Source organism: Grus americana, chromosome 3 (genome assembly GCF_028858705.1).
Source record: "Grus americana isolate bGruAme1 chromosome 3, bGruAme1.mat, whole genome shotgun sequence".
Taxonomy (NCBI): Eukaryota; Metazoa; Chordata; class Aves; order Gruiformes; family Gruidae; genus Grus; species Grus americana.
Genome location: NC_072854.1, coordinates 114,958,631 through 114,982,321, shown reverse-complemented (window position 1 = coordinate 114,982,321; position 23,691 = coordinate 114,958,631). Strand labels below are relative to the sequence as shown.

At 38.2% G+C, this 23,691-nt stretch overlaps 1 protein-coding gene across 4 annotated transcripts in view; it reads left to right on the top strand.

The window, feature by feature from the left end:
• The window catches only part of WDPCP (WD repeat containing planar cell polarity effector), a 158,301-nt gene that overhangs the window by 93,713 nt on the left and 40,897 nt on the right, over positions 1-23,691 (top strand). For all 4 annotated transcript variants that reach the window (XM_054822410.1, XM_054822409.1, XM_054822411.1 and 1 more), the window contains 2 exons: positions 14,596-14,659; positions 20,481-20,583. In XM_054822410.1, the coding sequence (XP_054678385.1) occupies positions 14,596-14,659; positions 20,481-20,583 (167 nt within the window). The remainder of the gene's footprint in view (positions 1-14,595; positions 14,660-20,480; positions 20,584-23,691) is intronic.

Sequence of the window (23,691 nt, the reverse complement as noted above, 5' to 3'; positions counted from 1 at the left end):
CTTTGCAGGAGTAGGCCCTGAATATAGAATATGGAATACCTCCAAAAGCAGGCGTTCAGTATACAAAATTAAAATGAAAGGCCTCTTAATTATATGCCAGGGATCCATTACAACAGTATTTATGGAATGAATAATTATTTTCACTTTAAATTCTTATCTATAATTAAAAAATACAGGAACTGAATTACAAGTATAGAAATATATCTTAGGTGTTCCTTGCCACTTGAGTAGCACTCCGGTCGTTTATTATGATGTCACTGCTTATAATAATATAATGCATTATATCATTATGTAAAATGTTGAGCAGAGGTGGATTTATTAGGAAGCCTTGGGGAGCTGTAACCTTCTTGCCCCCACCCTTTTGTTGAGCGCTGCCTACTAAGTACATTTGTGTAATGGGGGAGTGGCTGCACAACCTCCTGCCTCTGTGTAACAGCCTCATCTAGCCGTGTACAGAACATGGAATGGGATGGAATGGTTTTTCACTCGTTAACTATGGCATCGCTGACTCATGGCTTTGCTTCACTCTGATCAAGCATTCGTAAATTGTACTTGTCATATTTTCTAATGCATGAAATTATCTTGTTTGTTTGACACACACACACAGGCACAAACACAGGCCTGCTCTGTTTTGTTCAAATTTTTCTGTCTCAGACAGACAGTGAGAAAGTAACATAGCATGGGCTGGAGGTAAAGGCTGGGCTGGAAAGTGCAGCTCGGGAGTTGTAGAATTAGGATGCAGCCACAGGTCTGTGTTTCTGCTGTGCCCTTTCCTCCTTTGTAATTCTGTTCTTCTGTTTGTGAATATGCAGTTTAAGGATCTTTTTGCTGCTTTTTTTACATGGAAAAATACTAAGATTCAAAACCATTTGGACCTTTCCCTCTGATAATTCCCTTAAGAGAATGTCATTGGGTTTTTTCCCCATAGTACAAATATGTTTCCCTGCAAAGCAAAGCTGTATTGTAAATAACCAGATAGTGCATTTGCTTCTTTCAAGAGCAAAGTGCAGCTCTGATCACATTCACTCATAGAATCGCGGATGGCTTCATTTCTCCTTTGTCTGAATCCAAAAATGAAGACCTCCACCATATTTTTACTGTTACTGTTTTGCTCCATTACTAATGTCAGAAGTGTTGTGTACTCTTCCCAGTGCTCAGTGTAAGATGCTACTGGTTGAATGCAAAGAAGAATTTAGCTACATGTTGGGCAGAACATTCATAAAGTGGTATGGCTTTACACACAGAACTTGACAGAGCTCCTTTGTAAATAAGTGCTCATAAAGGAGATGAGAAAGTAAGTGATCATTAGCATCAGGAGAGATCTGCTTCCAGCCAGGACTGATTTTTATGAATCACTTCACTATTCAAGAGTTGTGAAGTGTACTGCTATACATGATGCCTTGACACAGTCAGTTATCACTTAAGTCCAAGACAACCTTTGAAAAGCTAAAATAAAGCTCTTTCACCCTGCAGGTACATCACTTATGCAGTACTGGCTACCCCTTGGTAAGCAGGTTCCTGTATCAGTACACTGCAATCTGCAAAGTAGATCTTCACTCTGAGTATTGCATCCTAAATAGGACCCTAAATCAAAGGTGAGAAAATGCCGCAACTCCATAGGAATAGTTCCCAACCCCATCTGCTGCCAACTGCATGGAACTGAGGGCCAGAGTGAGCAAAGAGCTTTTATGATCCTTTATAAGAGCACCCTAAAAGTAGAATCTATAATTATATTGGTACATAGTGTGTCACAAAAAGTGTATAAACATTAATGATGACATGGTTCAGGACTAAGAATCTTTTATATTCATAAGGTAACCTATTAGGCATTAAATTATGCCTTCAGATAAAATGACCACTGATGTCAGTCAGGTTCTCTATGGCGGCCACATGAACAGAATTCATCTCTATGGGAGTAAGTTCAGTAGCAGCATTCTGACTAAAGTAGCACCTTCTGGAGAGGACTTTGAAGAGTCATTTTTTGTCATCTTGTAAAAACGATCAAACCCGAAGGTTTTTGTATTACCACGACACTGATAAATGAGAATTTCAATTGCTGTGATGGAACTGCACATGAAAAGATTCCCCTGGTCATGCTTCTTGACCTGTTTTAGAAGCAAGAAATAAAGGCACCTATTTAATAGAACTAGATTATTTTTGCAGGTAAGGAGGTTAAATATCTCAGGAAAAGTTTAGAATGTCTTTGCTTCAGTGCTATCTTGCTAATGTTTTTTTTTCCTTAAACCAGCTCCACAACAGTTTTCAATTTCAGTCAGATACTTTGATGCCACAGGAATGGCTCCAGGATTTAATTCTCTAGTGGTGATTACAATGTAAGGAATATTGAGCAAAAATATCAGAGGGGGTGTGTGCGTGAGGGGAAACAAATGACATGACATAATTGCTTGAAAATAAAATCCCATGAGGATAAACCGCAAGAAATCTCTATCAGAGATTTGAGCAAGATTTTCTGCTGAACCTAATGGGAGACATTGCTTGGAGCATGGCAAAAATGGCCCCTCCCACACACTTAGAGCAGTCCCAGAGCTGCTCTAATACGGAGCCATTTCCCACAGCCACCAACAGACGGCTGTTTGGTGGCCCAGAGTGCCCTAGGTCCTCCAGTTCTCTGCTATGTGCCCACCCATGGGATTGCACTAGAAAAAATGAACACAGAATAGCTATGCTGGACTAATGTTCTTTGTGCCAAGGCTATTCCCACATGCTGGTTAATCTGACTTTGATATTGCTACTTTTAGAAGCTGAGCCCACAGAGACCATGGTTTTGTTGTGTTGTGTAACTGATAATCTGCCCTCATAAGGTGGCTTTTTCCTGCTGTACCAGCTGTGCAGTTCCCCTGAAATCTGAGGGTCTTTGGGCATACATCGAGTGGAGAAACAATACAATGCAAATATACCATATTCATGGACAAAAACTCAGGACTAAGTTCTTAATAACACATCTCCACCCTTGAGCAGCTGCAGTAAGTCAGCTTCAGCTTTCCTTTGCAGGTCATCAGTTAGTCTCTCCCCATCAACTCTACCTAGTCACTAATGGTATCTCCATCTGGAGTGACACTCAAAAATCTCTTCTCGAGGTCCTGACCAAGAACCTGAATTTAAGATGTTTTGTTTTTTCCTTGCAGTCTTTCCAGATTGATTCATGTCTCATCTCTTTACCAAGATACTTTTTCTCTGTTCAACTTCAGAGTCTTCCATCCATTACATTTCACTTTTCAGTATATGGACCATCTGACAATATTCTGTCTTGAGCTCAGCTCATCAGATCAGAACAGAACGTGGCTTGGCAATATGTAGTCCATTTGTTGTGTGCAAAAAATTGTTTGGTTTCCTCCCTGAAGAGCTTTGTTTTCTGACTTTTCTCCCACTTCCATCCAGTACCCTCCAGGAAGAGCTAATTGAACAGTCAGGCAGCCCTAGGCTTCCTATCTTCAAATGCAGAGTTCCCTTTTATGGTTCTTCAGAACTGAAGAGTCTGCTAAGGAAAGGATACCATAAGTGAAATTTAGAACAAAAGTCAGCAACAGTCAATTGTCCAATAACTGGATGTAGTGTCTTGAGGGTGCACCTCACCTCTCCTGACTTAATAATGAAGACTTTAGATGTCCTACATGCTCATCTGGGCTTCCTCTGTAGTTGGTATAAAGACATGAGCACCCAAAGCATGAGTAATCTCATCGAAGGGAGATGTCTAAGATAAGCGTGAAGAATCAAACGTCAGTGCCTATCCCTATCAATTAACTATAAAGGGAGCCTACCTGATTAGCTTAAATTAGCCATGTAAAGGTGAGCTGTTTGAAGATAAATGGAATGATTTGCACTGTAAATGTCTAGCTCCTGTATCACATTATTACTGGCCAGATAACAGAAAGAGCTTAGATGCTCAGATACAGTTTCTATATTAGAAGGAGAGGCGCAAAGACTAGCAAAAATATATGAAAAAAAGGTTTACAGAAGGGCACAAAAAGCAGATAGGCATGAAGATCTCTTTAAAAATCCCCTTTTGACCAGTTGGCCAGGATAGGAGAGGATGGGGGCATCTCTTTGTTTACACTGGTAAGTGTTGAAGTATCAGTAAAAGAAGTTATACTATAGATAGATGAAGAGTAATATAGGACCAGCACTAGATAAAATTAATCCAGAATTTCTAAAGGTAGTCAAGTATAAAATAACTGAAATACACGTTGTGGTGTATAACCTCTTATTTAGAATGACCTTAGCACCTGAGGACAGGAACATAGAAAATATGATGTCAATTTTCAAAACACAGTCTGGAGAGACCTTGAAGAACTATAGCCCTGTAAGTCCAACCTCCATACCAATGAAATTAGTAAAAACTGTATTAAAAAAAATAATTGTGAACATACAGACAAATACATTGTATTGGAAGAGTCAGCAGTATTTCTGGCAAGGCAAGTCATGTCTCAAAACTCCAAATTCTTTCATGTCAACAGTCATGTCAGTAATGGATATCCAGCTGCTACTGATGAAAGTTTGACCACTGAAGACCTTTTTGGAAGGTCTCCCACCAAAATGTCTTAAAGAAACTAAGCTGCCACAGGATAAGAGGGAAGCTCCCCTTTCATAGATAAGTATTTCGTTAAAAGGTAAGAAACAGAGCAAGAGTAAATGGTCAGTTGTCAATGGAGGTAACCTATGGAAATTATAAGTATAGCAGATCTATACTCACAAGTAGCCTGACAAAGGAGCAAATAGTGAGGTGCCAGCATTTACTAATGATACTAAATTATTAAGACTAGTAAAGATAGGGCCTGCTGTGAAGAACAGCAAAAGGGCTTCGCAGGACTCAGTGACATAGTGTTAAAATTGAAGGTAAAGTTAAATGTAAATAAATGCAAAGTGAAGCACACAGCAGGGGTGGGGGGAGGAGGGGTGACTCCTGACTTCATATACAAAATGATGGAGTCAGAGCTTGCCACTATTCTGGAAGAAGAATTTGGTCTTATAACTCTACAGCTATAAAATAATCAGTTCAGTGCTCAGCACAAGTACAAAAAGCAAACTGAATGCCAAGAATTCTTAGAAAAGGAATAGACAACAAAACAGTGAACTTTGAATTTTGTGTGTAGTTTTGGAGTCCCATAATCTGTAAAAGGATATAGTAGAGCTCAAAAAGCTTTAGGAAAGGCAGCCAGGATGATTAAAGGCATGAAACAGCTTTAGTGAAAGGAATGACTAAGTAGACTAGAACTCTTCAACCTAAAGAAGAGGCAAGTGAGATAGAGATCTATTAAATTGTGTTAAGGAGAAAGAGGAGAGTAAATGACTGCTCACTGCTTCTTCTAATACAAAAACTAGGGGTCATCAAGTGAAGCTAGCACGTGGCAGTTTCAAAATACAGTGATTCTTCACATAACATATAATTAAAATATGAAGCTCCTTACCACAGGATGTTGTGGATGACAAAATCAGATATGAGTTGAAAGGCAAGGTTTAGGGAAGAGAAATTCATTGAGCAATACCGACATAGAAACCACCTCTGGCTCAGCAAATCCCTGAACAACAAATTGTTGGAGACTAGGAGACTACTTAGGGAAGTATCACCATATGCTTGCCCTGTTTTATATTCTTTCCTAGGTGCCTAGCTGATGGCAAGATATTAGGTTAGATGTACCTTTGGTCTGAGCAAATGATCATTTTTACGTTTTATGGCCTTGTACCTGATGCTGTACAGAAAAAGCATAAAATACTCATTAGTTTTCCATTTGTTCCCTCAAAAATGTGCCAAAATTTGTATGATCAAAGTTCTAGAGAATTTCTTGTCTGGCTCTCCTGTTGCTATATTTGCTGTAATGAAGTTCTTATGTGTGGGAATTTTGTGAGCATTACCACTGCATTGTTTTATTATAAAGAAATAATATTGGCTATTGACAAACCTAGATAGAAAAAGTAAATACACTGTGACAAACCTGTAACTCAACAAGTGATTCAAAATTTGGCCCTGCACCATAACTTTGTAGTTAGATATTTATCTTTAGGCAGTCAGCTTTAGAAAATATTGAGCTAATATATTTTCTCTGAGAAGTCTTAGCACTAAAAAAAGGCATCTTATCCAATGTTAGGCATGTTGGCCCTAAACCTCATGGAAAGCCAAGGAGGAAAAGGGCCTGTTCATCTTAACTTTAATACCAAATTTCCATCTACGATAGTTTGAAATTGCAGAGCTATCACACGTATACAACAGAGATTTATTATAGAGGCAGCAACTCATCCTTAACCATAGCAATGATACTGAGCCTCTGTTATAGAGCTGTCTTTAGTGTGTAGACATGCTGATATGTTTGCTCAATAAAATCCAGCTTTCAAGACATACTGTTACGTTTACATGATCACCAGAGTGAGAGGGATAAAGCTGGAAAAGAAGAAAAGCAGATGTGAATTAATGCAATAAAGGCTGGGATTTAACAGACAAGGTTGAGTAAAATATATGTGAAACAACAGGTGTCACTGACTCTTATCAGCATTTTTAATTAACATCTGGTTTTAGCCCAGAGTACTTTGGAAGAGTAGGTTGGAGTGTGTCTGTATTTAAAGATAAAGATAGACTGTTGAGAAGTTACTAAGGAGTAAGAGATTGGGGGAATGGAGAGGTTTGGAGGCGGGGGGAGGCTGTGTTGGCTAGGTGGGTGTTAGTTGCAGCTAAGAGAAACCTGAAGGAAAGTCACTGTGATAAAATTGCAAGGTAGGGAAATATTGCTATGGCAACAAAATACATTCTCTTGAAGGGAAATGAGTATGAAAAAGTGAGATACAGAGTTGTGGGAAATTCAGAGGAAGTACACATTACAAGAAAAGACTGAATCTAGTTTAAAAAGAAACAAACCATCATGGTTTCAATTTATATAATAATAATTTAAAATAGTAATAAATTGCTGTTCTCCATACTTTTATAGCACCTACTATTCAAGTCTCAGAGCACTTGACAGACATGAAAGAATTATGCTGCACAGTAGGAAAATGTTGCTATTGCTTCCAACAGTCATCCACTTCAGTGGCTAACCCCATTCTGCAAGAACCCAGGCTAACATGCTTGACCAGCATCACGTGGGAAGTGTGTGACACAAATGTTCATAGAAGCAGGATATGTTAACTAATACTTCTTTGGTTTAGACATAAGACAGTTCTGTAGTTTTAAACTAGTGCTATTTTATAGTTAATTGAGCAAAGGTCAACAAATTAATGATGTAGCTTTTTTATAGCTAAAACTACTACTTCTTCTGGAATATTTCATACATCTAGACTATTTCTTACTAAATATGTGTTTTAAAAGTTCAAATGGTGCCTTCTTACTAAACTACTTCAGTCAATAATTAACTTGGTTCACTTGAAAATCTGACGCAAAAATGCCTGAACAGCTTTTCTTTGAACATAGAAAGTCCGTTCTGAGAAGAAGCATGTATATTTAACATAGAGTCATCTGAACTATTTCACACAAGAGTACATTTAGGTTTCCTACAGCAGAGTATCATTCTAGAAGATAGGAATCACATGTTAAGATTATTTTCTTTTTTTTTTAAAGGTTGGGAACGTCTTCAAGATTCACAGCCAGTTAGAGCCCTCAAGGGCTTTCTCTGGCCAGGGAGTCATACTGTCTGGCTCCCCTTATTAGCTTTCTCTTTCCTCCTATTTTTTTAATTTGGTTTGTTTGTTTGTTTTCTTGCTTCATACCAGAGGGTACCCTTTGATGTGAAGGGCATTCGGTTCTACGCCCAACAATCTATAGGTGGACTTCCTTTAGTTCAGAGATACGTAATTTGACAGTGTAGTTCAAATAACAGAGATTTTGGGTGACTTGAGGTATTTGTGCCCATTTGACATTTTCTTACGGTTATTCACTAACTTTTACTTGAGACGTATTTGTGTATGACCTTTGAAAGGTTCCATAAGGGGTTTCTTTTTAAACAAGTCACTCAGGCCCCAAATCCAGCACTTCACTTAACATGACCATATTTAGGCCCCGTAGAAAATTATAGGTCATAAACCCATACATTAATGCTTTGCTAAATTTGGGCCTGAAGGGATCTGTAGATTATACCTGGACAACCTTTAGAGCTTCTGCATCTAAAATACAATTTAGAAGATTATCCCCTTGACTCACTTACATATAGGCCCGGTGGCTGTTTCTCCATTAGCCTTTCGTGTGCTCTGCAGCACTTTCTCTTCATCAGTGCAAGAGTGTCTTGGTTTGTGTGTCCTGTTCAGAAGAGCTCATAATCTAAAAAACTAGTAGCATAATAGCAGTAGGCTGGCAAAATAATACCAATGGCATCTCAGAGGTCCTAACTTACCAATGCATCCATTGATTCTTCTTCCCTGCTAAGAGAATCATTGATTAATCTCAAACAACTTTACAGGGGATAGAAGCCTCAGAAATAAACAAATGCCTACTAGTTTTGTGAAAATCAGCAACCAGTTGGTTAAATAGGATGCAGGTAATTACCTCCATCCCAAAAAGCTATAGTGAAAGTTCAGCAGATCTATGTTCTGCCAATTGAGACATGCACTGCTTAACACCAAACACAGTCTATGTTGCCTTTTGCTCAAACCATTGTTGGGAGGCAGTTGAGTATATACCCTGCTGGGAGAAGGAGCGTATATCAGCAGGGCACATAGGGAACAACTGGTAGAGTTACTGTGCTGAGGCCTGTATAGGAGGAAGCATGGGAAACGAGTCAACAGAACTCTTTGCTTCTCACAGAATATTTTCTTTTAAATTTCTAATTGTGATACGTGAAACTTTTGGTATGCCTTTGCTCACACATTGGTGTCTAGCTGCAGTAAACTAATACCCAGCAATTAATTGATTTTTGCCAAAGGAGAGCAGTAGTATCAGGGATAGTTGTATTTTCCATACAGTTCATTATCCAAACAAACAATAGGAGATTATGAAGAAAATTCCAAAATTTTGATACTGAGTCCCCCAAATCACAGGATTCTGAAATACAAACTTACAGTTTGGGGAGAGAGGAAAAGATAGATTCTCTGGAGAGGTCCTGGTCTTTGGGCTGCATTCAGTGGTCTGCAACTATCTTATTTAAAATAAGGTGTCCTGCCAAACTCATTAGGGTAAAATGATATCAGTTTTTGGTTGACTTTTGTTTAAAGTGATTTGAGTTTTTTTAATGACATGTAAGATCTTGATGTATTTATTCCTCTCCAGGAACTCTAAGTAAAGTGCCAGTATTTCAGCATTCGCTATAAAATGCAGGATATAAGTCTTTGACTAATAGTATATTTTATATATGAAAGGTTAAATAGCAATCTAAGTCTTCAGAATTTACTGAAATTTTACTTTAAAATATTTCCCTGAAGGTCAATAGAATTTCAGAGTTGCCATTTTAAGGATGCGCTGAACTTACACCATCTATACCTAACTTAAGATCTTAAGTCCTGGGTTGAGGTTTTTTAAATGGGCTCTGAAGCTGTATAGTGAAATACAGCTACATGTCTAAATCAGTGGTGTTATGTTCAACAGTTGGTTGAAAACCAAAAAAAATCAACCACTTAGCAACCTAGCCACACACTTTTTACATTCTTTAACCTGATAATCTCTAATTATTCTGGCTCAGAATTCCATTGAAACGGGGTGCAGAGTCATTTTACAGATTTCATTCTTTATTTTAATATTGTCTAATTTAAAAGGAAAATATTTCATATAACAACAACATTTTTGAGGGAAAAAAAGCATGAAAACCATTTCTGTTCCAAAAATTGCTGATATGAGAACTTATGGGAAACAGCTCTTTTTATGAATAATTATTATTATTGTGTTTAAGAAATGGGCAAGATGCCTAGAAATTGAATGAAAGAATGAGCTATTAAATTGAAATATTAAATGAAATAACTGAATTAAAAGTGATCATGTAAACCCTGCAGTAAATGTTGGGAGCTGTAGCTGATTGAACATATTTTCATCATCTGTTTTGTATGCTTAAATACAATTGCTTGATGTAAGTGAACACTTGATTGATATTCTGAATACTTTAAAATCTGCATATGCATCACAGAATACTGAACAATTAAAACTTAATTTCAGTGTAGTTTGATTACATGTAAATAATTTCAATATTCATTTTTTCCTGTTCTGTTTGCTTAGTGCATATTTAATATTCACTTTTTGAATGCACATCACCCTTGATTGGACTGTGAGATGAGGAGGACTCTGAAATTTCTTCCATTAAAAAGGATTGCCTTATAAATATTATTTGTGCCACAGCTCTTCCCCTGCAGATTATTTTCTAAATGTTGTGTACCCTTATTGAAGACAAGTTAAAAAAACTGCTGCAGCCTTCCTTTATCAGCCCAGCACAAGGAATATGCTTACATGGTCGATGGGCATGTCTAAGAAGGCTTGTTGGTTGTAACTAGTCCCTAAAGAAATGTTTCCATCTTTTCTGCACTATATTTCTCTCTTGCTTGCATGAGCTCTCGCTCTTCCCTTCCTCCTCCCTCCACATGATTTTTTTTTCTGGTTCCTGGACTTTTTATAAGATTTTTTAATACTATGGATGAATATTACAAATATTTTTAAGTTGACTATTTTCAGTCTGAAAAAATGTATCTCTAAGTGACCACATTCAATTTGGGTGTTGTGGAATACAGATTACAAAATTCTGCCTCTTGATATATTTGTAGAACTTCTCACAAAAACTGAAGAGGTTTCTTTTCCCTTTCCTCAGGCCCCAATCCATGTGCATGATTTTGATCTACAGTATCTAAAATCACCTTATTTCTGAACATCCATCAAGAGGAAACCCTGGGCATTTGATTCTCGTTTTATTTATATGGGTGAAAACCAACAATAACCTCTCTGAAGTTAATATATTAAATATTTTTTTTTAAATTTCTTATATATTTGTTTAAAAAAATGCTTTCCTGGCATCTTTTCAGTTAAGTCACATTCTCAAAATACAACCAGGCAGCAGGTCGGCCACTCCTCCATGGAAGACAAGTCTGGATTCTTCTCTGCCTCGACCATTTTTGACCCACATGACCCTTGTCATATCACTCAACATTTCCCCTTTGTTTTCTTGTCCATACAACAGGCGTACGAATAGCCATCTTTTTAAATTTTTGTAGGGTATGTAGAAAGGTTGCATAAGTGCATATAATAATAATATTATTATTTTAATATATGAGAATTTGAACTTAATATTGTATGTGCTAAACAGCTTGCAGGGAAATATTTTCCTGTCTGTCCTATATAGTTAATCGCAGTTTGAGAGTTTTAATCTTGAAGGTCATATTTCTGTTGGCTGTCACTTTGACCAAACAAGTGGCTGAACTTCATGGTTTACAGGCAGATTTCCTTATCTCTCTTTTTCAAGAGACATATAAGTCTTGATTGCTGACTTATTGTGAAGGAAGCAATAAGTAACAAGGTGGGGGAAGGGGCAGGAAGACATTCACTTCAAGAGCAGCACCCTGTAGATGCCATTTTAGAAAGCAAATATTGTACCTTGTAATTGTAGCACGAGAACAAAAGGGAGGGTGTTTTGCTAGGGGGTTGGTTTGTTTGAGGAGCTGATAAACTATAAGTGAAGTGTGGCAACAATAGGAAGAGGTCTTCCCACGACAAAACGTGCTTATAAACCAGACATTATTACTTTGAGGTCGGTCTTACACTGCACAGGACTCTCTCTAATTGTTCCTGCAGAATCAAAAGAACACAACTTCCACACCAAAAAGAGACTCAAAATAACAAGTACCTTCTAGAAAAGCTAGTTTAAAAAAACCTGGACGTTCTTGACTGATTTAATACTGTTTGCCTAAGTAATGCAAACTTGTCACTCTTGTTTGAAACCTCCAAGTTATTTTAAAGCAATTCCATTTATAATAATTTATGAAGTATCTGTGATTGTTATTTTCAGCTCTTTTGTTTTGTGAAGAGCATTTCTTGGATAGTCTTTTTTCCCCCTTTTTTTCTCTCAGTACAGATCTGAAAATAATGAGCTAACTTCACAGTTTTATGAATAGGGGCCATAATGAGACTGAAGTATGTATGTTGATTAAAGGGAAAAAAAAAATGAAATCTTTGTGAAACAGCAATGAAATGACAGCTCTAAGGCCATGATTCCGTTCTGCAGGTCAATCAAACGAAAAAGTTACTTTACATTTTTTGGTTGCAGGCATTTTTGCCTTGGCTAAAGCAAATCTCATTCAAATAGTCTGTGTAGTTATAACTTTGGAAAAACAAAATAATGATGCAGACATTCTTTTTAGCTAGTCATGTAGCCGGTTCCTGTTCGGTTTCCAATTTCCCCTCTAAGTACTAAGAATGTATATTTAATCCATAATTGAAAAGAAAAATGTGCCAGAAAAAGATATACATGATAGCTATTCAAGATACACATATTTTAACATCTGTCTTAATTGTACTTATTTGTCTTAATTAAAGCATAGCTGCAGAAGCAGCATTACAACATAATGTATTTTAATGGATAATCCTTCGTAGAAAGCATGTTGAAAAGCTTCAGATACACAAATGTGCATGATAAAACAATGGTGCACTGCCTGCTCCCCAGTGATCAAGAGGTTAACCTTAATTCATCTCTTCCCCTCCCTTAAACAGGTTCTGTGAGGTGGGCTGCAAATTAGTGTTTGGGAGACACAGCAGGAAGATTAGCTTTAGGGAGGAAAGGACTCCCCACTCCAGCTCTTAGGAACCTCACCTGGAGAGTGCATTTCCTTTTCTACTTAAGCTAATGTATTATGCCTTCTTGTCACGAATGTTATTCCTTGAGGAAAAGTCCTCACTGGCTCTATCTCGCAATCTGCTGAATCATTCCAAGTGTGCGGTAGAAGAGAAGAAAGCAATAAGGTTGTAGCAAGACGGAGGCAGACAACCGTTTAAGCTTTAGCCAGAAACAGGAATCCCAGTATGGTCCATCATATGGGACTCCTTCGCCCGCCAAGGGGAAGGATCATTCTCATGTTTCCCCTGTGCTCACTCACACTGGCCTGAAGAAGAGCAACAGCATTGCCCACTGTTTCCTAAGATACCCTCAAGATACAGAACTGTATCAATACTGGCATCCATGTGAGGCTGTCGGATAATACTCGTTAGGCAAGCACAAACTACACCTTTCTGACACTAAGAAATCACAATGCTGCTTTTTCCCCGCTGGGGCAAAGAAGTCGGCTCCTTCCCAAACTTCAAGCATCTATAACTGATCTATTGTTGAAATTGTTAACAGGTGAAAAGGGGGAAACTTTACCAGTAATGAGTAAAATATAGAAATCATTCTATAAGGAAGCAATCTTTTACTTCAAAACTGAAATAAAATTGGGGCATTTTGATGTTTAGCATATATAAAAATAACCACCAAATTATTTTTTTAGGTATTTCTGAACACTTAAAACATACAGTAGAAGAAAATGTGTAGAAATAGAATCACTTTGTCACAGTACAGTGATTGTCACAGAGTGGTTATCTACATCTAATATAAGAGAAGCATTAGCCCAGTACAGAATTTCCTGTTGTGATTAGCGTTTGCCAGTGCAATGTTGCATATATTCTCAGAAAGCTTCTGAACGATGGCTTGTCTCCTTCCGCTTCTGTGGAATTCCCAAGGATTGAAAACAACCAGATATATACAGCCTTCCATAGTATCTCCATCCCATGTAGGTATTTGCTGTAATTGCCAGGAGATGGTGTATGGTCTCTGGGTAGGAAGAAGGTGGCAGTCCATGTCATTACAGATGGAAGGAGCTGTTGTTCAGCAAGCCCTCAACCCACCAAAGTAACGGGCTCAGTATGCCATGATACAGCCCTTCCAGGTTAATGGTAAAGGTGAAATTCCACATCCACGCTGCTCCTGTCCTATTCTACTGCATCTCTAGGTGATACTCAGGTGGTGCCTTCTAGAGCACATTTAGAGGTAATTTTTGCTTGTGAATTTTGCTCTTTTTCCCCTTGTTTTAGCTCATTGACACAATCTTCTTTACCATCTGAACTTCAGAAAACTCTCAGGAGTCTGTGCTAATACTAGGCTGAGGGAGTTAAGAGGCAAAGCAGTGTCATCCCCTACCTTTTTCAGTCCCTGGGGATTCATGACTGTTTAGCATGACTCAACTGGCTTATCATCTTCAGAGAACTGTATTGAGGGATCTGTGAGGACAAAACTCAATGCAAACTTCTACAAGGACCTCTGAAGTGTTATGAGATTTGGGTTTAGTCTTTTCTGTAGGGGATTTTGAGGTTTCTACCAATGTTATTTGAACTAGCATTTATCTATGTTGTGGCTGGTATCTCTCAAAAGATCAATTTGTTATGGTCTACAGTACCTTCAGCTCCCTTCAGATTCAACTAGATCTGATGGGACTCAGCATTGAACGTAAAACCTGCTGAAGGTTTTAAACGATGAAGAAGGTTAAGGGTAGTCACCATCCTACCTCATAGTTCTGCAATCTGAGTATGAGCGTATCAAGTTTCTTCAGTAAAGCATTGGCATCACTTTGATGAGAATTGAAGGACTTCATCTGCCCATTAGCAAAATTTGATGCAGCTCTTAAATTATCCTCAGCAAGTGACATGTTTCCTTTTTCTTGCAGGTATCAGAGATTTGAAAAAGCATTTCTGCTAGCTGTTGACATAGGTGCTCGGGACCTGTTTATGGTGAGTCATTTCTGGAGACAGGCTTTTGTCAGGATGTTAGCTGTCAGCTTTTGTGCACATTAAAATGAATCTGTGTCATTTGCAGTCTTAGACACATACTGAAGACAGAACTATTCTACCTGGTTTGCCCTTTGCCATCATGAAACTTGTCAATAGCAATTGAGTATCTTTAGAGTCATTGACATTTTTCCTAGCATGGCCTAAAGGCTATTCTTTATTTTCCAGGAATTAATGTATATGTTTTTGAACTTTCCCCTTCTTCATCTGTCCTGATGTGGGTGAATGTCATCTTTCACTCTAATAAGCTTATATGTTTCTAATCCATTCCTTTAAGAAGTGCAACTGCTGAGTCCTGGGCACAAGAGCTGGCCATATCCTGGGGATCCTGAATGCCCTTAGTTTGTCTCTTAGGGTTTTGTGAAAAGTGACAAATTATGAACGCTTCTACAGGTACTTTTAAAACAACAAAGCTCAGCAGCATCAACCCAAGGGTTTTTACATTTCATGCACTCTCTGCCCCCTCCCATTTAATTAGCTACAAAAGTAAAATTAACCAGCTCTTAAAAGGTCCTCTGTGTGAGCTCTGCAGGAGGCTCTTGTTTTATAAGATCTTGCACCACAATGTCACAGTGAGGTCAAATGGACAAAGCCAATCGTGCTTTCCTAGTCTCTCAGCATGTTGCTGCTCCACAGCTGATTTCATTGTTTTCAAAGAAACAATAGGAAAGGGGCTTGTTGAAAAAAAAAAAGGCCCTTTGAATGATTCGTTTGCTTGACTCTTTTGCATAATGAAGACATTCTGTTGTTTAAATTAAGCTTTGACACTAGATGTTAATATCATTTATCCCATTAAGTCACTTGCCCTGCTAGTTTGATCTTGATATTTAAATTGTATGTTAAATTACACAATTAAATCCTGCTTTTATGGGTTATGAAAATTCCCTTCTAATTATATAAAAAGTTGTTTGAACCTTTTGATGTTTTTTCCATGGCTCTAATCATCTGGCTTGTTCCATCTAATTAGAAAGATGTGAATACTGCGATAAACTTTTCTAAGTACGCATCAAAAGAATGTGATGGAAATGTCAGACTTTTAGGAAATCCATTACATGCTTTATGTTTACTCTCCTTGATTTTTTCCTCTTTTTAGCTCATCTTTTTCCTTTTCTCTTTATATTGAATGTAACTTCTTCAATACAAATTTTATACCTAATCAAGCTAAGCAGTGCTGCAGCCACATAGAAGATTCAGACTGTAACCTGCCTGCAGCAGGTTACAGCTCTTTGTCGGAGGCTATCCCACCATAAAGATAATAAATTCTCCCTGAGTAATTTAAGCCATTCTGGCAGAACAAATGACCCAGCATTTGGCTGCCATCTCAAGGGCCCTCTCTCATATGGCTGAGAGCAATTTCTACATGATCTTTTCCTCTTTCCTTCCCTCCGCTGACAGCAGGACTGAGGGAGCACCTCTGTCCCAGGGTGGGCAACACCAGTGTTGGGCCAAGAGATGGGTGCAAAGCTGCTAACAAGAGAGAGGGACTGTCAGTACCTGGCTCCACAAGTGGTAATATGTCCTCCTCTCAACAAAAAGGTTCTCCAACTTTCTTCAAGAGGAGTTTCAATGTTCACAGAGAAATTAGCTCCATCCTTTCCTACTCTGCTTTGTTTTCCCTCTCCTTTCTCAACACCTACTCTCCATTTCCCATCTCACTAATGCTCTTAAACATTAATACATATTTCCACATAGCTCCTGCTGGCTTACGCTGCTGTGAGATCAAGAACAGTTCTATATTGTCCTCATTCTACTTGCAGTACCTTTGAGATTCCTCATAGTTTTCCCTAAATTATGCAACAAGCAGCTCACACACCTGCCTCTTCAAATCCTCTGTTAACTCTCTGCCTCCTCTGGGGAAATGTCCTTTTGCTAATTCATCTCCTAAATAAGGTACTAACGAACAAACTTTACAATAAGCTAACAATGGCACTGCTGCAAGGCTACTAAGTACAGAACTCAAGAAGTTTAAAGGTGCATAGGTCATAAAAAGTATTTATTTGTGCCATGGTCATTTCTAGGGAACTGGGCTTCACTGCACTAAATAGTGTGTGAAAATGAGATAACCTGTTCCCTGAAAGCTTGCAATCCTTCTAGACATTAGTATAACAATACTATTGCTAAGCAAGGTTTGTGCATCCTTCACTTCTGCTTAACACTGAGTAATTTGTATATATTGTTTATATAGGTCAAAATGCAATTAATAACATACAACTTGACTTTACCTATATTTAAAGCATTTATAATTATGTGCAGTACGAATAACTAATATATAGGTCAATTATTTGTACTGTTGTTTTACAGACCAACCAAATCCATTTATAAAACCTCAGATGGCTCTAGGAGTCACGCCACCTTATTCCCAGTAAATTTAATGGGATTTCAAGAAGAAATAGTAGACTAAAGAAAGATATCTGATGACATAAGCAAAATAAGAAAGAAAAAATCTATTTATTAAAGGGGAACAGAGATGGAACAAAAAAGGAAAGGATAGAGAGGAGCAGATATAACAGAAGCTGAGGAGGACCCAAATGTTGAATACCCATCTTCTGAGACTTCTAAGGAAATATCCTATGTCCTGGAGAATTTATCCTGAGCATCTCTTTCACTAAACACGGGTCTGCAGCATTCCTGTTATTTGTTTTGAGATTGCAATGAAGTTCGAGAGAATGCTTTCTGAGGGCTAATTTCTTTCATAGAAATGAAAAAGGAAAAAAAAAAAGGCTTAAAAGTTAGTCCTATATAGCGTCACTAGTATGATGCCATAACAAGACACATATACACTGCTGTGTCTCTCCATAAGCTTTACCCTCACGTCACATCTAAGTCCATCAATTATTATCATCTCCTACAAAGTTCAATAAAAAAATAAAACTGAAAAGGACAAAATAGCATGAACAACAGCTACATTTATTGGACAGTGACTGATCCAATCTGTGACAGAAAAGATCAAGCAATAGAAGGGTTGTTAGCTTGAAATTCTTTTGTAGTATGCTCCAGCTCTCAGCTGCTGAAAATTCAAAAGGCCATCCCACGTACCAAAGGTAGCAAAAAATGCAGGGAAAAGACACTTTAATAAAACTGTCAGATCTTGGATGATACACTGATGAGGAAAGTGCATGTTTCGAAGAAACGTTGGAATTTTGCCCAGAAATATCCTATAGACAAATGCACATCAGTGTTTCAAATGACTTCTGCTCACCAAGGGCCATCTCTGTGAGTCACAAAGATGAGGGTAAAAAGGAAGTAGTCCAAAAAGTAATCAAATTGTTAAATGATAAAATACAGCCCTTTCAGCAAACTCCTGATAAGCAGCTGGAAATTGTTTTTATTGTCACCATTGGTTTTGAGAGGGACATGCTCTTTGGACTGATAAATTCTTAGATAATTGTGTGAAAAAAATCTGTAATGAATATTCAGCTAATTCTTTTTTTTTTTCTTTCTGTCATTCTTTAAGGCACCCTTTAATCCAGTGTTTCTTCTTTCTCTTTTATTTATTTTCTAGTTTTATTCTGCTCAGGGAGTTACAAATTCTTAGAAAAATCCAATTTTACTGGCTGATTTAAATGAGGAACACCTAAATTTGATCTGAAATTGTCTAATTAGGAGGTTTTATATCTGTCATCTTTTCTTTCTAAAAGAAAGATGTCTTGTTTAGAGATAGACACGGGCTACTTTTTTTTAAAAAAAATCTTTAGACAGCAACATGAGGAATCACGAAGAAAGCCTCTTACCAGCCTACTTCTCTATCCTTATTTCTTACAGGGCCCCTGTTAGTTAGCAATGAATATGTAGCATCTTTACATTTCTTTACCCAAAACAGAAGACGGGCAAAAACAAGATCTGAAAGTAACAGACGTTTTGATACACGCAGCGTGCACAACGTCTTAGCTGAAAGAACTTTGTCATTTTCTGCAGTTGTTTCCATCCCCTCCCCAAGTTTATTGCTTAAAATTACATTGAAGTATACAATAGTTCTATTAGTTTAAACTACAAAAAGACAGTCATTAAGCATAGTCAAAATGTATTTTAAATTAGTGAACACAATCTGCCTATACAGTCAAATCTTTGTAAGTTCAGACTTGTTCAAGAGCCCTTAGGTTTTCTATTGTTATCTAAATAAGCTGACAATATCTACTGTTTAATCTTCATAGAAATCATACCTTGCTACTCAGGCCCTTTTCTCCTGACAACCGTGTTAGACCTACAAAGAGAGGAAGTACAGAGTTCGCAACAAGTTCGTAACACATTACTTTGCTCCAAGACACTTGCACATTTTTTAAGTCACACCTGTGTTTGTAATTAGAAAATGGTGCTGCCTCCTGCAGACTGTTGGGATCCTGCAAGACAGTACCAGGTTTTCCTGTGTAATCAGTCTCAGTTTCCCTAACATTCTCAGTTTGCTTCTTATTTTTGTTTTTATTATTATTATTAACTGAGGGCATACTAAAAGCAGCATCTTTTTTGTCCTAACACTATTATTCTCACTTTTTTCATCTAGCTTCTCATTCTAGAGCAAGGTCACTTTTTCCTGTAAAAGTTTCTGTCATATTGATGAAGGTGGCAGTAAACTCACACTGAGAAGGACAGTTTCACTTGAAATCTTCTGTATTAGTGAGAATATAGTTGCTTTTATGGTATGCAGAGGTCAATATTTCCAGAAAACACTACTTTTCCCTTTAAATTCCTGCATGCTGATAGATTGTAGAACAATGGCCAGGAATTACTTAAATGTTTGGATATCAAATGGCATCTTTAGCAAAGTGGGGAAAAAAAACCCTTTGCTGACTGTTCTTGGGTTTCCCTCACTTCATATGTCTCAGTTCATGCACAGAGCAGCCTGTGGCTGTGACGCCAAAGGAGAAGGGGGTTAATTGTCTCTTCATTAATGGTCAAGGATGAAACTTTACTTCAAGGGCCAAAACCAAGAACAGTGAGACTGTAATTTGTCAGCGAGAATATATTCTCCCACAAATTGTGCTGTATGTAGTACAGGTGATTTTCACCTCAGAGGTTAACGCACAATAAAAAGCCTTGCAATTCAGCATTTAATGATATGCTTCTGCTGCAGCCCTCTGATTTTTAACCCTAAATTAAGGACTAGATCCAGAGTATTGGCAACTAGTCATGCTAGACAACAACATTTTTGGAAAGCTCCTTGTGGTCCAAGAGTGACTCAGGAATCATGTCACCTGCGTGGGTGTTAAAACCATTGAGCAACCATTGTTGCTCCAATTACCTCCGATATCAGCACAAGGAGGATCACCATCACCTTACTCAAAGAAGAGTAAGTGTAACATGACAGCCCCCAAACAAAAATTACTCTCAAAAGAGCTTTACCTCAAAACTCATGTACTAGATGGAAAGCTTAAGACACTTCAAATAGGGTCTGTCAGCCAGAAGAGTTCCAGTACTTCAGATCTGATTTACACAGAGCCACTTCCTATCAACCTTCTTTTAATTCTTGTTGCACCAACAGAAGTTACCTTAAAAGCAGACAGATTGGTTTCTTTCATACACTGAGTCAATAGCTTCACTTTTATCAGTGCATGATTGGTCAGTGTTTTATTCATTGCTGTATTCAACAGCACAAGTAAGATAATAAATTTGCATTGGGAGGGAATTAAAATGTAATGGTAGGTTCATCAGTTCCATCTGTGTTTGTGATCTAAATAATAAAAGAACCTCTTTCTTTCAAAATCCCTTTTGTTACTCCTGTGAGATTCATTTTAGATTAATCTTTTTTCTCTCTCTTTTATTTCCAAAGGACATCCATTACCTTGCACTAGATAAGGGGGAATTGGCACTAGCTGAAGTGGCAAAGAAAAAGGCTAATGACATTGATGCAGAATCAATAACTTCTAGAATTGGTAAGAATTAATGGTGTTTAAAAAGCCCTTTTTGTTTTAATCAATACTTGTCCTGTACAACACCATGTTATATTTGTAGGGGGGTTATTGTTTCAATTGCATTGTTTTCTTTGAAAATGAGGCATTATTTTTATTCATAACTAAAGAGGGAGGTTTATAAAAATAACATAGCTTTGCCTTTCAGTACCCATATGAGGATTGTGTCAATTCAATAGCTATGAAGCAAAAAAGATTTATACCATGGCTATATAGAAAAGTTCAGGCTGTCCAAACTGAACTGACTGCAAGAGGTAAGGAACCAAATCTGAAAATCTTTGGTTTTACCAATGTTAAAGGCCAGGTACGGCAATCTCATTCACCTCTAAATATTTGCTTGTGCATACTGCATCAGTAACTGGAGTCACATCATGAATACTTTGGCGGCATTTGGATGAAACATTTACTGATGTGACCGTGGGCTCAGATCCTGGCTTTAAAAGTAACAGCTTTGCATGCAGTGGGATTCTTGCCCTTCCATAAGGAATATCAATGCAAAAATTGCAGGGTTAGACTAATACCTCAAACACAGGCAACTTTTCAGGCAGGGGAACTCATAACTCAGTCACTGTCTCCTTGTGTTTCCTCTGAATTGTCATGAAGAGATGTATGGAAATACATAAACCATTCTGATTTTGGGCCTATAACACGTACCAAGCAGAAGGGGTCTCAGTCTAGGTAGCTGACGTCCAGCAGAGAGAAAGTAGACAAAGGGAAAGAAAAGAACACAAAATGTTTGTACAAAATATGCACAGTACTGTTTTACTTATTCTATTGCATCTTTGAATATTAGAGGAAATCACTGAGCTTTTGTCTTTGTCCCATGCCAAGAAGTAGAATATGATTAAAACTCAGGAGCAGTCACAAAACCTTTGAAATCTTGGGTAACATAGGATTCTTTTAGAACTGTACATCTCAGTGTTTTCTCAGAGCATATAAGCAAATGCCATTCAAATATAAAGAAAAGCAGAGAGGCAGTATGTGCATTTATGTGGCTATTTCTATATATTGTGTGAATCTATGACTTTCAAGGCTATGCAATACAGTATGACCTCCTTCCCTCTCCAGCAGAGTAGAAATCAAGCAGCACCTGTCCTGAACTCTTCAGAGTCTTTTATTTTCAAGCTTCAGTCACTTTGAGCATTTTTTGCACCACAACTGGGCCTTTGGGCAAGCCCTTTCATTGCTAGAATTGCCAAAAACGATGTTTGTTTCAGTCATCTGTTACTGGGCACTCTTTAAAGTGTACAGTTACATCTCCCTTGCTTTCTCTTCTCTTACTTCTTAGGTAGTTAGTTGTCCTCTGCAACTAATATAACTAAGATACCTAAGGCTTGTATCTGATCATTATCTATTCTCTTACACTTAATCCAGAAAATTTAAGCCTTAAGCTGTGTCTTCATTTAATTCCTTGCAAACTAATGCTATTACTAGATTTCTGAAGTTAGGCTATTTTTAAGTTTACTGAAAGCCTTATATAGTGCTATAGACATATATGCACAGGGCAGAATAGCGAAGAAACCTGAGGTGATCACAAATCAGAGGGGCTGTGTGCTAGTAAGATTCTTCAGTCTGCTCCACGAGGTCCTGGGTATGTGGAAGCACATCTGAAATGCTTCTATACCAATGCATGCAGCATGAGGAACAAGCAAGAAGAGCTAGAAGCCTTGGCTCGCTATGACGTCACTGGTGGGAAGAGTCCTGTGACTGGTGTGCTGTGATGGATGGTTACAGGCTCTTCAGAAGAGACAGGCAGGGTAGGAGAGGTGGGGGGGTGGCACTCTATGTAACAGAGGGGCTGGACTGTACGGAGCTGTCAGTCGGCGATGACACGGTTGAGAGCCTCTGGGTAAGGATTAAGGGACAAGCAAATGAGGGGGATGTCATTGTGGGAGTCTGCTATAGACCACCCAGCCAGGACGACACCACCGATGAATTATTCTTTAAGGAATTAAGAGAGGCCTCTAGATCAACTGCCCTTGTCCTTATGGACAGTTTTGGGCGCCACAGTACAAAAAGGACATAAAACTATTGGAGAGTGTCCAAAGGAGGGCAGCAAAGATGGTGAAGGGTCTAGAGGGGAAGACATATGAGGAGAGGCTTAAGTCCCTTGGTTTGTTCAGCCTAGAGAAGAGGAGACTGAGGGGAGACCTCATCACGGCCTACAGCTTCCTCACGAGGGAGAGCGAAGGGGCAAGTGCTGATCTCCTCCCTCTGGTGACCAGTGATAGAACCCGAGGGAACGGAATGAAGCTGCGATGGGGGAGGTTTAGGTTGAATATCAGGAAAAGGTTCTTCACTGAGAGGGTGGTCGGGCACTGGAACAGGCTCCCCAGGGAAGTGGTCACAGCACCGAGCTTGACTGAGTTCAAGAAGTGTCTGGATAATGCTCTCAGTCATATGCTCTGATTCGGCTGGTCCTGTGTGGAGCCAGGAGCTGGACTTGATGATTCTTATGGATCCTTTCCAACTCAGGATATTCTATGATTCTATGATTCTATGAAATGTCTTCCTTGCATATCAGATGTAATACACGTGTTATTACAATTCAGTTATACATGTGCAGGCACACACTCTTCCCCTCCTTCAGAGCAGTTACATCTGTAATGCCCCATAAGCATAAATTATTAAAGTCATTTTATATGATAAAGTCTTTAAAGTGTTCTCATTTGCTGAATAATTAACTATCAGAATGATTTAAAATACTTTTCAATGCCCCTGGGACAAACTGTCACTGAGATTCAGTCTATAAACAGTAGTGAATTTGCATCCAATTTATTTTATATGAAAATAAACAGGAATCTCCCATGAGTTCGTTTCACTGGAGATTGAATCTCACCTTAAACACATGAAATCTCAGCCACAGGTTCTGTTTTATTCCAATGTCGTTTCTTGATGATGTTTTTATTTCATAAACTGTTGTTAGCAATAAAGGTGTCATGAGGCATGAACTTTGTGGACCCAGTGAAAAAAAAGATAACAAGTGCTTTCTAGGGAAATTACTATATTTATCTAATATTTTGAGAGGGGGGGGAAGCTCATGCCAGAGCCGAAAGCTTTAAAATTTTGTTT